The 17,719-nt window shown below is 35.8% G+C and overlaps 1 protein-coding gene across 1 annotated transcript; it reads left to right on the top strand.

Annotated features, from left to right (window-relative positions):
- Positions 1-11,500: 11,500 nt before the first annotated feature.
- Positions 11,501-13,420, top strand: LOC113720945 (phospholipase A1-Igamma3, chloroplastic-like). The gene has a single exon (XM_027245518.2). It carries the CDS (start codon positions 11,684-11,686, stop codon positions 13,190-13,192), a length of 1,509 nt encoding a protein of 502 aa, XP_027101319.1. The 5' UTR covers positions 11,501-11,683; the 3' UTR covers positions 13,193-13,420.
- The last annotated feature ends 4,299 nt before the right edge of the window (positions 13,421-17,719 follow it).

Below are 17,719 nucleotides of genomic sequence, written 5' to 3'. Positions count from 1 at the left end.
CAACAAAAGTGACGAAATAGCTATCAGTACCCCAAAACAATTTGCCCCTAGCGGAGATACCTCGTCAATGCATAAGAAGGAGGTAACTAGTTCACATGAAATCCGAAAAAGACCGAAGGTAGTACTGGTTTCAGAATTTCATGGCCAAAAGTTGATCCAGGCACAACGAAGAAAGTACTTACAGAGTTTGTGGATAGATTTTCGCGGGCAGATTCATGACACTCCAATTGAGCAGATCTCTTCTTTAAAAGAGTATGCAGAGAAAATCATTGCAAAAATCACAAGAACGAATCCCACCACTGGTCTCCCCTTAAAAGATCACTTGATAGAATTGTTTGGCAAGGCGAAGGCATATGATGCTCTAGCATCTTCATCGTGGGAAAGGATGAACAAAGAAACACATGCAGAACTCCTTTCCAAAGCGACCGTCCAACTCGGAAGAGTTAAGGCAAAGGAAGAAGAACTAACTTGTCATTTGCAAAGTCTTGAAGAAAAGTTGCAGTCCATTAAAGACAGGGAGAAAGTTCTGCAACAGGAATTTATCAATTTGGAAAAATAAAGCCTGGAAATCAGCTCAACTATCGATCAAAAGCATGAAACTTTCAAAGAGATCCAGACCGAAATAACCCAAGCACATGATGAGCTATCTTCTATTAAAAATACTAGCATCTTAACTGATGACGCTGTGAAGGAACTTGAAGACATGAAGTCTGCACTTGAATCATATAAAGTAGTTGTAGTGGAATATAAATTTGATATTTAGGCTTTCCACCTTGTTCTTCTTTTCCCTGAATTCTTTTATCATTTTTTTTCATGTAATGATTTTTTTTTGAATAATAAAATACTTTCCATTTCTTATCTCTTGTTTTTTTTAAGAGAAAAGAATTTTTAAATTTAGTATTTTATCTCAAAGAAAAAGAGAAGTTCTTCCTCTTTTCTTTTCTTTTTTTTTTTTGCAAGGAAAGAATGTTTGGTTTAGAAGGTGTAACTGAACTTAGAAGTTACCCTCTAAGCTGCCTACGTATCCCCGAAGGGAATCAAGTCACACGTAATTCCTGCCGTTCACATTTTAATCTCATGCGGGTCAAGAATATCTATTTATTTACTACCTTAGAATTTGTGGAGTGTTTCAGCAGTTTAACCACATACTACACTATTGGTAATTGCCATCCACAGTTTTAGCTCATGCAGGTCAGGAGCATCTATTTGTTTACCACCTCAGACTTGGTGGAGTGTTTCAGCAGTTTAACTATATACCACACTATTGATGGTTGCCATCCACAGTTTTAGCTCATGCGGGCCAGGAGCATCTATTTGTTTACCACCTAGATTTGGTGAAGTGTTTCAACAGTTTAACCACATATTATACTATTGGTGGTTGCCATCCACAGTTTTACCTCATGCGAACCAGGAGCATCGCGTGGTTCTGATTACGCATAGTACCTTTTTAGGTACTTGCCATTGATGGGGCTGACCTTTAATCTATCTTCAGCAACCAACTTGTATGAACCATTTGTATACACTTCTCGAACAACATATAGACCATCTCACTTAGGAGTAAACTTTCTTTGGTCGCCATGAGTGAGAATGATCGGTCTCCGAATGGCGAGTATTAACTCTCCAATCTGGAAAGAGCGTGGTTGGACATGCTTATTGAATGCTTTTGAAAGGCGGGCTTAATAGCACTCAATTCGTTGTTGGGTTTCCAATCTCTTCTCGTCGAGTGCTTCTAACTCTTCAAGGCACAGACGAACATTATCTTCTTCACTGAACCCTTCTTGAATCGCAATTCTTAGCAAAGGTATTTGACACTCAAGTGGAAGAACAGTTTTAACGCCGTAAACAAGCGCGTATGGGGTCGCTTACGTGGGAGTTCGAAAAATAGTTCGGTATGGCTAAAGTGCTTCTCCAATTCGAAAATGCCAATCCCTTTTCTATTTATCCACGATTTTCTTCAACAGATTATATAAGGTTTTGTTGAATGCTTCAGCGAGTCCATTTGCGGCAGCGTAGTACATGGACGAATTGTATTGTTTGAAATGAAACTTTTCGCAAAACTTGTTCATTGCTACATTGCAAAAAGGTTTATCATTATCGGTGATAATATAACGCGAGACTCCATACCGATAAATGATGTGCGAGCGAATGAAATCTACTACATTCTCCTTTTTGACCTCTCTTAGAGGAACCGTTTCGGCCCACTTCGAGAAATAGTCCGTTGCTGCCAAAATGAAAATGTGTCCTCCAGAAGATTTTGGGAGCGGTCCAACTATATCCAAACCCCAAGTATCGAAGGCCAAAAAACCACAGTTGGATGCAATGGTTCAGGAGGTTAACAGATGAAATTGCCATGGAATTGACAAGCTTGACATCTTCTAGCAAAATCAATACAGTCTTTTACCATCGTTGGCCAGTAGTATCCCATTCTCTTAATGCGAAAGTGTAATTTTGGGCCAGATTGGTGAGCACCACATATCCCAGAATGAGCCTCCTCCATTACTTGCATGGCCTCATCTTCTCCAAGACATCGTAGAAACACCCCATCGAATGATTTTCGGTAAAGCGTCCCTTTGTAGTAAATGAAACATGGTGCTCAATGACGTATATCAACCATTTTCTTAGGATCTTCTGGTAACTTCTCATGATTAAGGTAATCAATGATGAGATGACGCCAATCCTCCTTTTCGATCTCATGGACAAAAATATGATAAGCATTTTTTTCCTCCCCATCATTTTCTTTATCAAACATCGGAGGTATGACCCAATTTTGACATATTAAAATTTGATTTCGATGAGAAGGTAGAGTGATCATGGATGCCATCCTTGCCAAAGAGTCAGCTTGTTGGTTGAAATTTCTAGAGATATGTTCTATAGTGACATTATCTAAATATTCCATGAGTTGCCTTGCATACTTATAATATGGGATCAATTCAGGTTTCTTGACATCATAAATACCAAAAAGTTGATTTACCGCCAATTTTGAATCACCATAGACTCTAAGATGCAACTGCTTCATGTCTACAGCCGTTTCAAAACCGAGAATTAACGCCTGATATTCGGCCACATTGTTTGAACACCGGCGTGTTAAAGTGAAAGAGTACGGCAATATATTTGCTTCAGGAGTATAAAAGACAACTTCCGCACCAGCTCCATCACGGTGAGCAGCTCCATCGAAATACATTAACCACGGCGATTCGACCACAAACACTTCTTTATCGAGGAGTTTATCAGTTAACTCCCACTTGGCAGGTATGGGATGATCGGCTAAAAAGTCTATCAATATTTGTCATTTGACAGCCTTCGCAGGTACATAAATAATTTCGAATTGTTAAAACTGGAGGTACCATCTCACGAGTCAATCAGACAGTACAGGTTTTGCCATGATATATTTAATGGGATTAGACTTAGATATGAGTCGAATAGTGTGTGCTTGAAAATAATGTTTTAGCTTCTGAATGACAAATATAAGTGTCAAACACAACTTCTCGATGGATGAGTAATTCAACTCATTAGATATCATCATTCGACTCAAGTAATACAATGCATTCTCCTTACCTTCATCATTTTCTTGAGCAAGTAAGGCCCTAACCGACCGTTCTTGAGCGGAAATATAGTGAATCACTGGTTTTCCTGGGATGGGTGCAGCCAACACTGGGGGATTCATGAGGTACGTTTTGATGCTTGTAAAAGCATTTCTACACGATTCATCCCACTCGAAGGGCACCCCTTTCTTCATCAATCAACTGAAGGATTGGCATCGTCCGGCCAAATTAGAGATAAACCTCCGGATATATGCCAACTTCCCTTGAAAACTCTTCAATTCATGAATATTTCACGGTTCAGACATGTTCACAATGACATTAATTTTAGATCGATCGACCTCTATTTCCCGTTGATGAACAATGAAATCGAGAAACTTGCCAGAAGTGACTCCGAATGCGCACTTCAAATGATTCATTTTTAATTGGTATCTCCGAAGGCGTTGGAAAACTCTTCAAAAGTCTTGAATATGATCCTCTCGCTTTTTTGATTTCACCACAAGGTCATCAACGTAGCACTCCACATTTCTATGGAACATATCATCAAAAATTCTTTGCATTGCCCTCTGATATGTTGCTCCAGCGTTTTTCAAGTCAAATGGCATCACTTTATAGCAATAAATTTCCTTGGGGGTGCGGAAAACAGTGAGCTCCTCATCCTCGGACGCCATACGTATTTGATTGTAGCCAGATAATCCATCGAGAAAAGATAGTGCTTCGTGCCCGGTCGTAGCATCTACCGTCAATTCTGTGATGGGGAGTGGAAAATCATCTTTGGGGCAAACCTCATTTAAGTCTCGAAAATCAACATAAATTTGGATTTGTCCATTCTTCTTCCTCACAGGGACAATGTTTGAAATTCATGTTGGATATTTCACTTCTCATATGAACCCAGATTCAATCAGTCTGTTTATCTCATTTTCTATCAGAGGAATCAATTCGGGCCGAAAGTGTTTCTGAGTTTGCTTGACAGGTTTTGTTCATCGCTTGACAGATAAATTATAAACAACGACTCTAGGATCCAAACCAGGTATTTCTGAGTAATTCCAGGCAAAGACATCTTTGAACTCGAGTAACAAATCAACATACTCTTTCTCTTCTTCAGGAGTCATACAAGAACTTATGTAAATTGTGCGAGAGTCGTCACTTGTGCTAAGATTAATCTCTTTTAAGGTATCGACTGTATTTTCTACTCCTTGTTCAAATTCAGCGGGAACGTCATCTGCATCTTTTTCTTCTTCTTCAGGATCACTGATCGTAATATGATGGTAAGAAACAATACTTTCTTGACCTTGTTCTTCAAAAATGGTTTCGATCCTTACGTTAAACAAGTCTCCATAATGCATAAAGAAATTGAAAACTCGTTTTCTCGTACTATTTTTCTTTATTGGAGTAAGATTTTCTTTCTTGACAACTTGGTACCCTTGTTTTTTGCTGCCCAATTTCTCATAGATGGGCGGTTTCAAATTTTTTAGCTGCGGGCCGAGTCTGTCAAACACAGAAGTATGTTTTGACTTATTTTCAAATCTGTCGAAAACAAACCTCTTTCGGCTTGATACTTCCATTTCTTCGTTCACATAATTACAACTTGCCCTTTTGATCATTATACACACTGGAGAAGGCGATTGATAATCAAGACCCATCGATGAACTTTCAACATTATAACATTTTTCTTTCAACATTTTTTGCGTAGGTGTTAATCTATGAGTCTTCTCGCCAGTCACTTCAGGAGGGAGTTTTTCTAATGCATGCTTCTCATTTGGGTTATAACCGGCCTTAGCAAAAGTCTATATGCGTTTGGATCAAAATCTTTTTGAGTTCGATTAGTTGGTAGTGAGTAATGTTATACTTCCGATTCTTTTTTGGGACGAACAAATTCTTACAAGCTCACTTTCTCTCTCTTAACAGGCTCTATTTTGGTGAGCGGAACATTTAATGTGTCATTTCTGATAAAAGAAGATTGACTTTCTTCTCTCTTTGACCTTGGAATATACCGCAAAATGGGTACTTTGAAATCTTGACTTTCTTCCTTTACTGATTCTTTTCTTTTTGCCTCTTTCTGAAAATAAAATTTGGCATCGACAAAGTGAAATTCGGCCACAGTGAAAGGTTTATCATCGGCGACAACCTTCTTAACTATACCGTCTTGATAATATTTGAAACATTGATGCAGAGCAGATGGTATAATTTCATTCTCGTGAATCCAAGATCGTCTCAAGAGCATATTATAAGAGGTTTTGGCTTCAATGATGTGAAATAACGCACTTGAAGATAACTCACCAATGAGCAATTCAAGCCTTGTGAGACTAATTACTCTTTTCCCCCCTTAGTTAAATGCTGGGATCATGAGGCGGTTTTGAGAGAGTTCATCGCTTGAGATTCCTAGTTCTTTCATAACATGTAAGGACATAATATTGACAGCAGATCCCCCATCAATGAGTATCCGATTCATCTTCTGTTCTCGGACATACGCACTAACAAACAAATGTCGATTGTGAGTTTTGAACTCAACAGTTAAATCGTCATCATAAAAAATGATAGTCGCTGCACAATCTACTGGTGGTTTATCATCGATTTTGAGTTTTTCCTCAAATTTAGTGCCAATTTATGTGATTTGAGGATTTTCAGCTTTGACGACATTACAAGAAGTGGAATTATCAGTATCGTCATTTAAATACCCCTTAAGTATAAATTCTCTCAGTGTCACGGGCTGTCGAATCTCTTGAAAGAGCTGAAAATCTGAAGGAATTGACGTTGTGGCCTTTTATTTTTTTTTGTTGCATTTCATTGTTTCATTGTCACTTTCGACTTTGTCGAACGAATGCTTTTTGAAAAGATGTGCTTCTTTATTTTTAGCTTGCAAGTCCTCTTTCGAGTAACTAAAGTCCATCCTTCGTTGTCATCTTTAATAACATCTTCAATTGAGAATTTTTCAAGCTCCTTAGACAAAGCACTATCTGGTGTGGATAAAACTTTTATCGGACAACATACAGACTCAAACATTATTGTTGTTTGGTTTGCCGATACTTTATCTTCCTCGAGAAGGATTTTCCCTTGACGGGCCAATTCCATAATTTTGTTTTTAAAGACAGCATTTAGTGAGAGAGTGGCCAATCAAGCAATGATAACAACAATAATTTGGATCATTGATTTAACCGACTTCCTCTGGGCATTTCATGTCAGGAAGTTCAAGGAGCTTCTGCTTGAAAAGATCATCGAACATCCCTTGCAAATCGGATTCAAGAAAGGGGTATTCCTTTTCTTGTATTTCTTTTAGAGTAGGTCTTCTTACCGACCTATTTTGAGGGGAGTCTACATTTTCGGTGACCTTTCGACTCACCTTGGTAGCAATTTTCATGGGAGCTGTGTTTATTGCCATGGACTCCTTACTATTGAATCTTGAAGGAGGTTTGCCCCCTTTTTTATTTTCTTGCTTTGCATTGCTTTAACGAGGCGGCTGCACTCGCGGAGTTTGAATAGGAAACTCATCAGTTGCATTGGTCGTGATGCTTAACTCCATATCATGAGCACGAGTAGCTAATTCTTCAAATGTGTTCGGACGTATACCCTGTAGAATGTAACTTAGGCTGCAATGCATTTCTCGAATGTACATTTCTATGGCAGAAGGTTCAGACAGTCTATCCTTGCAATTGAGGCTCAAACTTTTCTACCTATTAATGTAGTTGACCACAGGTTCATCCTTCCATTGACGAGTGTTAGTCAATTTCAGCATACTAACGGTTCTTCTAGTGTTGTAGAAGCGATTCAAGAACTCTTGTTCTAACTGTTCCCAACTGTCGATGGACTCAGGAGTGAGATCAATGTACCAATCAAATGCGTTACCCTTCAAGGATCGGACGAACTGTTTGACTAACAGGTCACCATAGGTTCCAACGTTATTACAAGTTTCGACAAAATGGGCCACATGTTGTTTTGGACTACCTTTCCCGTCGAACTGTTGAAATTTAGGCGGTTGATGTTCAGCAGGCATTGCTAGGTTGTCAATTCTAGCAGTGTAGGGCTTGCAGTAGGTAAAGTTTGATTTTGAACCACCCTCCTTTTTATCTTTGATCACGCCTTCAACAAGTTCCTTCAGTTATTCCACGGGAATAGCTCTATCGACGGTCACATATACTTCCTTCACCTTGTCTTTGTCTCTAGATGAGGGAATTTCACGCTCTTGGTGCTCCTTAGGATTCGCATGGCTTCCTTCAGAAACGTGATTTTTCTGGGTGAGCAGTTGAGCAATAAGAGTATCTTGGTCCTTGATGTGTTTCATCATGGTCTCCATCATCTTGGACATATTCGAAACTTGTTCTTCGAGATTTAAAATATTTATCATCATAGCAGGCATTGCAGTAGAAGAAGCAGCAGAATGTTCAATAGAAAATCTTGAATGAAGAGTTTCATGTGAAGAGGCTAATCCAGTGCTTGATGAATCATCGTCATGCTTAGAAAACTTGGATTCGGATCCAAATTCGAGCATGGCAAGAGCCTTCTTAATCGAGATAGGAATGTCTTGGATCCCCATCGTAGAGGAATAGCTCATGGGTGATGTCGAACCGAAGACGGGAGTTGGCGCCGATGGAGCTTCTATGCTATTTTGGGTGGAGACTCTCGTCATACTCCTTGTCACAGGACCAATAGCGCGGGTATTGGTGGCAACATATGCAGCTTCCTGAACAGGCTTAGCATTAGTAGCTTTGGAACGTGCAATCATGATTTTGTTGTTCTTTGGTGCCTTTGGTGATATACGTAGTTGAATATTCAAGAAGAAGAGATGGAAGGCAGAGATGGTCCCACTGGGTGTGCCAAAAATTTGTACGTGATAAAATTTCAAATCTGCAAACCAAAACAAGAAATATACACGACAAATGTGTAATATAAATTTAAGAAAATATGTGAGTACAATCTCTGGGATTTTCTCGAACTTGTAGAGAGTTTTCCTCGATTCTCCTCCTCGAATGCTAATCCAAGGGCTTCGCAGCTTGTTCTTGGATCCACCACCGGTTCCTTCAAATCTTGATATAGAAGATTTGAAGAAATTTAGAAGATATTTGAAGACTCAAGTCTTGTTATATGGGGGACTTGGAGAGCTTGAAGATCCGGGCCTTTGGAGCTCCAATGCTTTGAGTGTATGAGATACCTCTTAGTGTCTCTGTGTGTCCGTGTGTCCCTGATTTGGTTTGATAGACCCCTATTTATAGCTGTAGCAAGAGGTAGAGGTTGAAAATCTGTGTACCACTTTACTTGTCTTGCAAGACGTGCAGTCATATTAGGATTATACCAGTCAAATATTATCTCTTCATTTTATATTTATTAATAAAGAGATAAGTAATTTATCGATTGACCAAACTCGTGGGAACACGTGACGTGGCGTCATTTGACTGGACAAGCTATTGCAATATATAAGAAATATACTTGGATTAAACAACTCTAAATATTATCCCTTTAATAAGAAATAAATACTTAGATATTTATGCAATAGGCATGTGATATGATATGAATTGGTTGGTGGAGATATCCCTACAATTTGAATTGTTTTGGAACACCTCAACTTGACACGTGGTCAAATATAATTGGCCAGTTAATAACCAACCTTTCCAGGTGTACATGACATGTGGCAATATCCGATTGGATGAAAATAAACTATAAAAATGATTTATAGACCAATGGTAATTTTTAGAATTTAATTAAAATTCCATTGTCTAGAGATATATTGTTAGATGCCAATTTTGATCTATGAGAATGAGTCGATTGATTAGTGGAATCAATTATAAATTAAAAGAAATTTTAATTTATCTAATTCTTAATAATTAAGAATTATAACTCATACTTATCGCCAATATATATCAGAGTGTAATGGTTCGCACACATTAAGAAACATTAAGAACTTCTTTAACTGGATTAAAAAAATTTCAAGTAGGGACTTGAAATATAAACTTTTATAACTTATAGTTTAATTTGTGATATAAATTAATCGAGATACTTATAGTGCAAATAAGATTAAATCTTCCAAAAACAAGGATTATGTTAGAATAAGATAACTAAATCCTATTGAAACTAGTTTCAGGTTCAGGCTTACTATAAGGATATAAGCACCTAATTTGTCGATAAATACTCATTTTTGCTTGTTAGCAAGACTATTTGACACACAAATTATACTTTCTAGAAAAATCAAAATATTGACAGAAAAATACCCAAAATTCGTCCAAAAAACAAGGATAAAATCAGTCTTTGGCGGTTACGTGATCTTTTTGTCTTCCTCTTCATTGAAGATTGCTACATGGATCTTTTCGTCTTTGTTTATGGGAATAATTGCATAAACCTCCCTTGAGGTTTCTAATAATTGCACTTGGCTCCCCTAATATTTCAAAAATTATACCTACCTCCCTTGTCCATTTAAAATAACAATACTAACCTTAATATTTCTAATAAAACTCTCTTGTTACCATGTTTGTGCAAAAGATGGATTTTATAATTTTTTTACGTTTTTCATTCTTATTCATTTCTCTTATATTTCATTAGAAGTATAAAAGAGCTATTAATGTTGTCCCTAATATCTATCCAAATTAAACATTAAACTAGTAATGTAGTTTGATAACTTTTTATATCATCCAATTTTTTTTGTAGCTCTTTTTATTAGTATCAAAATCAAGATAAGTCAACAATGATTAAAACAAATAGAACAAAATCACTATTAAATTATGATAGTTCCATCAACAAACTAGTCTTTTTTTTTTTTTTCATCAACAAACTAGTCCATAAACTTTTATTTAAAAAAAAAGTCCATAAACTTTAAAAGAAACAAATTAGCTCTTTTTTCTCTATTTTAAAATAAATTTATATTCCCAAATAAAGCACTATGAAAAATACTCTATTATAGCAAAAGATTTATTGTTATAGTTGATTATCAAATAACAAATATTGGCATGAAAAAATTGACATTCTTTTTGTTTAAAAGAACAAATTGAACTTTGTAAGATAAATACATTTTAGGGTATTCATTAAATTTTTTACTCTATTTTAAAGTTTGGTTATCAAAGTGTCAAATCAAGGGAAGTAAGTGTAATTTTTAAAACGTCAAGAGAACTAAATGAAATAATGAGAAAACTCAAGGGAGGTTTCTGAAATTGCCCAGGGAGGTTTCTGAAATTGCCCCTTTTCTATGCCAAATCTCTGACAGGTTTAAGTACGCTATCAATAATGTTTGAGGTGAGATTGCTACATGGATCTCTTTGTCTTCCTCTACGTCAAATCTTTAATAGGATTGAGCAGATCATCAATGTTTAAGGTAATTTTTTTGAGCTGTTTAAGATAATCTTTTTAAATTAATTTTATGTCATATGTATTTAATCAAAGGATGATCTATTAAGCAATTAAAAATTTTAAATCTTTGGCTATGCATACTTGTGTAATTCCTCGTACTTGTGAGGCTTCAAATCCACCGGTTAATTTTGTTCTTTTTTTCGAAACGATAACTGTTGTATAATCTATTCTATCATAAACTAGAGGGGAGGAGAATCTAAAGAGACTTATGTTAGAGACTAGCAAATACACAGATCTTACTAGATCAAAGAAATGTTTTAGCATCACTCTTGAATTTTTTTCGCTGCAGGTGACATTTGAATCCCCGCCTATAACCCATCACAGATGTTTTAGCATCACTCTTGACTTAAGTCCCACTGAGTCAAGGTCAGTGGTTTCCAAATCCACCGGTTAATTAGGAGCATGGGTAGCTTTTACGTTTAGCTAAATCAAACCAAATCATAAGGGGCGTCTCAAACATCATTCATAAGTGGTCCATGTGCAGAAAATTCGTCAGATCGTGGGATTGATCATCCAATAAAATGCAGACCATCCTAATTACAATTTTAAGAAGCTTACTATAAACATCAATTTATGTAATTTCAATCACGTTCGAATCGGTGCGAGCAGTTGGATGTCCATTTTTGTCCTCCTCTACATAGCGATCAACTTTTTTCTACCACAAACTCCAATTTTTTCCGTCAAAATTTAATGAACTCTCCTACTCCCTTGGCCCCCATCTCCACCCCAACCATACCTCTATCTCCTCCTCCCTCTCTTCCAAGCCCCAAACAGAACATAGCTCAGAAAGACTTGTATCAAGAATAGGAATTTCCATGGCTTTTATCCGATTCTCTTTCAACATCCCCATGAACAAGAGCCATGAACCTCAATGGCCATCCGCCACATGGAAAACTATAGAAACAAGCAACCTTTTCTTCTTAAAACAAAGTTTTTCCCCAAAAAAATCAATTAGAAAACTCATCAAATGTGCTTCAGTTTCAAGATTGACATCAGAAGTCAAAGAAGCACAAGAATATGCACAAGACAGTAGAACCTTCAATCAAGTCTGGAGAGAAATTCAAGGGTGCTACCACTGGGAAGGCCTACTAGACCCCATGAATTCTCATCTTCGCCAAGAAATTATTCAGTATGGTGAATTTGCACAAGCATGTTATGATTCATTCGACTTTGATCCTCACTCAAAATATTGTGGTACGTGCAAGTACCAACCTGCAGATTTCTTTGATAAGCTAGACATGGCTGACAGAGGCTATCAAATGAGAAGATACTTGTATGCAACTTCAAACATAGATTTACCAAAATTTTTCCAGAAATCCAACATGAGCAGTATTTGGAGTCAACATGCAAACTGGATGGGCTATGTTGCAGTTACAGTGGATGAAGATGAGATCAAAAGGCTCGGGCGCCGTGATATTCTTATTTCATGGAGAGGCACAGTGACATACCTCGAATGGATTCATGATCTCAAGGACTTCTTACATCCAGCTCATTTCCGCGATGATCCATCAATAAAAATCGAGTCAGGGTTCTTCGATCTATACACCACCAAAGAGAATACGTGCAAGTATTGCTCGTTTTCAGCTCGTGAGCAAGTACTAGCTGAAGTGAACAGACTCATACAGAGATACGAAGGGGAAGAATTAAGCATCACAATAACAGGACATAGTCTTGGAGCAGCTCTGGCTTTGTTGAGCGCATATGATATTGCCGAGATGAAATTAAACATCACAAAAACAGGTACTAAGAAAATCCCAATTACAGTTTTCTCCTTTGCAGGTCCGAGAGTTGGAAATCTCAGGTTCAAAGAAAGATGTGATGAACTCGGCGTTAAGGTCTTGAGAATTGTCAATGTCCATGATAAAGTTCCAACAGTTCCTGGAATTATTACAAATGAGAAGTTTCAATACCAAAAGTATATTGAAGAAGTTATATCATTTCCTTGGAGTTATGCTCATGTTGGAGTGGAGTTGGCATTGGACCATACTCATTCACCATTTCTGAAGGCCAATAGTGATCTTGGATGTGCACATAATCTTGAGGCTCATTTACACTTGGTTGATGGATTTCATGGCAGAGGTAGGCCGTTTAGATTGGTCACAAAAAGGGATATTGCACTTGTGAACAAGGATTCTGATTTCTTGAAGAGAGATTATGGGGTGCCACCAAAATGGAGGCAAGATGAGAACAAAGGGATGGTGAGGAATAGTGATGGACGATGGGTGCTGCCAGAGAGACCAAGAGTGGAAGCACATCCTGCTGACACTGCACACCACTTTGAACAAGTGCTCAAATATGCTAGGTCTGGATTTGAATTACTTTAATAGCAGATCATAATTGTGAATTGGCATTTTCATGAACTTAGTCTAATTTTAAGAAATAATTGTAAAGAAAAGGAAAAGGAAGAGAGAGAGAGAGAGAGAAGTTGGTTGTGACCGTATTATAATGGCGAAGTGTACGAACTTATCCTGTAGTACGTGAGAATCAAATGAAAATGAGAAATAGGTGATATAAAAAGCAGAAATGCATTTTTCTGCAAGTTAAAAAATTAATAGGAGATTATTTGAAATAATTACTGTAGCATTTTTTATAATATGATGTATGTGAGATAAAAAAATAGTTGAAAATTGTGATTATAATGTAAGTAGAATAAAATTTGAAAATTTTTTTTGCAAATCTTCTCATGGAAACAAACTCTGGTAATCACCAAAACACAAGGGCAGACCGATTCCTCTTGTCTTGTGTTTGTTTATTTACTCTTGTCCTTATGAGTTCTTCCTTAGGGTTCCTCCTCATGGTAACTCTTCCGAAAGATTATTTGAGATTAAGGTATACAATAGGAGAAAAAATTACCTTTAAAATCATGTTTTATAATCTCAATATAGCAACTAATGCACATTTTTAGACTCTAATATTTGTTTACAACATATGTTTTTGCGATGAAGTACATTTTGGATGTTGAAAGGACAATTCAACAATCAATTTTATCCGGTCAATAATTTGTATGTCATTGATTCCAGTTTTTGTTTTAGTACATGCGCATGATTGTCGTTGCTTATGTGCTTGCAAAAAATAGTAGAAAAATTATTAACTTCTAGAAGTGAATAAGATCTCGATCAAAGTCAAGTTACAAGAAGATGTAAAGTGAATATACGGTGATGTGCCACTGGCCATTTGGAACAGTGGTCATCATCATAATGGTGATGCTAGAGGTCAGGGATCAACCCCTGCCTCCCACAATTTAGCCACAATATGTGGTTGGTCTTAGTTGACTATTTCATGCCCCTTCCCTTAGACTAGACTAGAGTAGGTTATACAACATTTATCGTTACCAGAAAAAAAAAAAAAAAGAATATACGGTGATGAACACAGTGACAGTTCTAGGCGTTGGATGCTAATTATGGACAATAATGAATTCAAATGTTAAGTTAAAAAGATCAAAAAACATGTTTAATTGGTTAATTACGCAATATGCTTTTTTTCATGTATTATTTGTAGTATGGGTGGGCAATATGTCGACATAATTTGTAACTTCATCTAGCACGTTTAACACCCGCGTGTGAGCAATTATCCAGTGTCCACAGATGAAGGGTGGAGGTTGGGGGGCCGTGGGTGGGGTTAGTTGGGAGGGCTAATGATGTTTGTATATTCGATCATTGGAGTGTGTTGTAGTGTACTTGTAGGGCTTTTATCTTTATTGCTGTATACGTGCATTCTTAAATGATATTTGTGACATACAAGTCAATGCAGACACACTCAAATTTTCTAATTGATTAGCCATTTGAATCAGCTCAAGACGATGAAACTCATTTGGATTACTATTTTTCTTATAGCTTTTGTAAAATAATATATTATAGCGATTTAATATAAATTAGTTTAAAATTTATTAAAAAATGTGTCCATAAAAATGTAATAATTTAAATAAATCTTATGCACACTGACAGTGTATACATTATTATGATTGGATGTATGACATATAAATAAATTTTAAATTTTAAATTTAAATTCAGATGAGTTGTTATATATATATAATGGTGATGGTATATACATTATCAGTATATAAAAGATTAATCTTTACCATTTTTCTTTAGAAAATTGCAAACAAAACAAGGCTAATTCTCAAAGGACAGAGTCCATGATTACTATCAATCTCATTTGAAACGACAATAAAACTATAACAGGTGCAATGGGATAATTCTGATTCATAAAGATGTCCCGATCGAGCAAAAAAAAAAAAAAATCAATATGATGTAACATAAAAGGTCAAAATCTTTTCTTCACTTAGATTAATTGGCTTCGTCTGGACTCTTCTACATTATTGTAGAATAACCCATCGTTCAGTGGTACTATTTTCTTAGATGGGTCATTATATATTTAAGTTATTTGGGATCAGGCGCAACTATTTTAAATATGTAGAACTAACAATTTAGTGATAACCAGGCTATATCCATGCTAAAAACCACTCATAATCACAAAAAGAGAGAGAGAAAAAAAAGGGAAAAATTCAAGAATTTCATTTGTGGAACACAAGTAAAATAAGGAAATAACATGTCCTTAAACCTAAAACCCTACAACTAAAAAACAACTTAGCTATTACTCTAAACAACTACAAATGATTAGAAAATTGGATACTTCCCACTCTAAAAAGAATTTGTATAAAAGAAATTAAACCAATTTTCTAATTTCTAACTTGGCTATCTTCTATTAAACAACAAACTAATGAAACGATTAATCAATTTGCATTTAACCATCAATTATCTGGGTGACAAATTGCATATTTTGAACCAATATAGTTTTGTTTTCACTTGGTAATTTAATCGATAAATGAGCATATGTAGCTAACAGAGTCCAACTTTTAGTAGACTTTTATCCTGCGCTCTGCTCCAAATTCGCTTAGGTAATCAAATGGTGTAAATTACTAGTTTCCTTCTAACAAGACATCTGTCATGTTTGATTCAAGGCTCAACCTGCAGCCAAAAAAAAAACTTTGGAATTTAGCTGGTTCAAGAAAATTTGGTTGCTTCGCTTTTTTGGGACATTGACTACATCAATTTGACTATCTAGCATTTTGATTTTCACCAAACCAATACCTTGACTTCACAAGTAAATTGGTCGGCCGAGAATGCAAAACATGCCTTGTTGCCTGGAGTGCATCAAAATAGTCTAATCCGAAACAAACATGAGAAGAACGACTAAAATATAAAATCTAACCAATTTGTTGATAATTGATTAGAACCCTAATGGAGCTCTAATACCAATTTGTTGTGGATTGAGCATAGCTATTTGAGAACTTTAGAGCAATGTTTTGAAAATTGAATTGGATCGGCCTGTTTGATAGGTCGAACCGCAAAACGACCATGCCTCTTGTCTAATTCAAAATTTCAATTAAACCGATCAAACTCGGTCAAGTTTCAATTGAACCTATAAAAACTGGGATGTATAATCCAATTTCACTAAATTTTTATTTTTTAAAAAAATATTTTAGTTTTATTTAAATATTTTCATAATAAAATGAATAAATAATGATTAAAACTTTGAATCCGAGTTGAGCTGGTTGCTTCAATTGAACCATGAACCACAAGCTCTTCTAGTTCATTCTTTGATCTTGGTTTAAAAATATTGCTTTAGGGTTGACAATTTTACGAAAATAAGAACTAGTATGAAACACGAGTGACACATAAGATGTGGTTTACATCCACCAAGAGAACCACTTCTTACTATGAGAGTAAAAAAAGAAAATCGAGTACCACGTGTATCCCTTGTTTAAGTCGTGTATCACCCCTATCACCTACCAAGAGCTTTCTTACTCCTCTGTGCTTGTGTAAACTTGTAGAACGTAAATCCACTAATTTGTAGGGTACATTAGTTACTTGGTCCAGAGAAGTAAATTAAGGAAATAACTTGTGCCAAACCTAAACCTACAATTAGGAAATAATTTGGCTACTGCTATAAGTAACAAGAAACAATTAGGGAATTAGTAACCTACCACACAAAGAAGAACTTGCCTAAAAGGAAAATAAATTTTCCAACAAAATTTTTAATATGATGAATTTGAGAAAATTAATCGTCTAGATTTCTACTACGTTTAGTTTATGACTCTTTTTCTTGTTTGTCAATCATCATTAATCTAATTACCAAAAACTAATGTTTTCCAATCCAGTGATCGCATTTCATTCAAATTAACCACGATTGAAGCTTCGAAGGTTTGATGCATTAGATTTTACCATAGCGTTTGAATTACTTTTCTCAAACAAGCAAAAGCTTTTTTGCACTAATAGGTGTAAATACATACTGCTTATATAAAAAGAATATTTCAAATTTATATAGAGGTTAGGTGTCATGTATTTAGATCCACTTATACAACAAAATATTCACACTGCCGGTATCAAATTGAAAAATCGTATGTTTCAGTCAAAATGATTCAAAATTTTTTTCCTGAAACGATAGAGTAAAAATACTTGGAATTAAGGCTTCAAAGATGTTATTGGATTTGAGCGTCACCAGTCCGTGGACTCCCGAACTATTGAGGGTAGTAGTAGTAAAAAAAATGTGATTCTTCTCTTAGCTTCCACCGTACATGAATTTACATTTCTAACCCTACTATGGCCCCATTTGGAATTATGATATTTTTATTAAAAAAGTATTTTTACAAGATTAAAGCACTTTTAACATATTTGGTGAGCATTATTACTTGAATTTAGGAGTAAAGTTTTTGGCTATTAAAATGCTTTTGACAAAAGTTTTGGTGCTTTTAGATCAACTTTTATGTTTCAAAAAAATAAAAAATCAATTTTAAAAATTTTATTATAAATTTTGAATTAAATGAAAAGAAAAATATGTTTTAGAAATTC

The sequence above is a fragment of the Coffea arabica genome, chromosome 1c (genome assembly GCF_036785885.1).
Source record: "Coffea arabica cultivar ET-39 chromosome 1c, Coffea Arabica ET-39 HiFi, whole genome shotgun sequence".
Classification (NCBI taxonomy): domain Eukaryota; kingdom Viridiplantae; phylum Streptophyta; class Magnoliopsida; order Gentianales; family Rubiaceae; genus Coffea; species Coffea arabica.
Note: the sequence above shows the minus strand (reverse complement) of the source record. Positions and strands in the feature narration are given on the sequence as shown.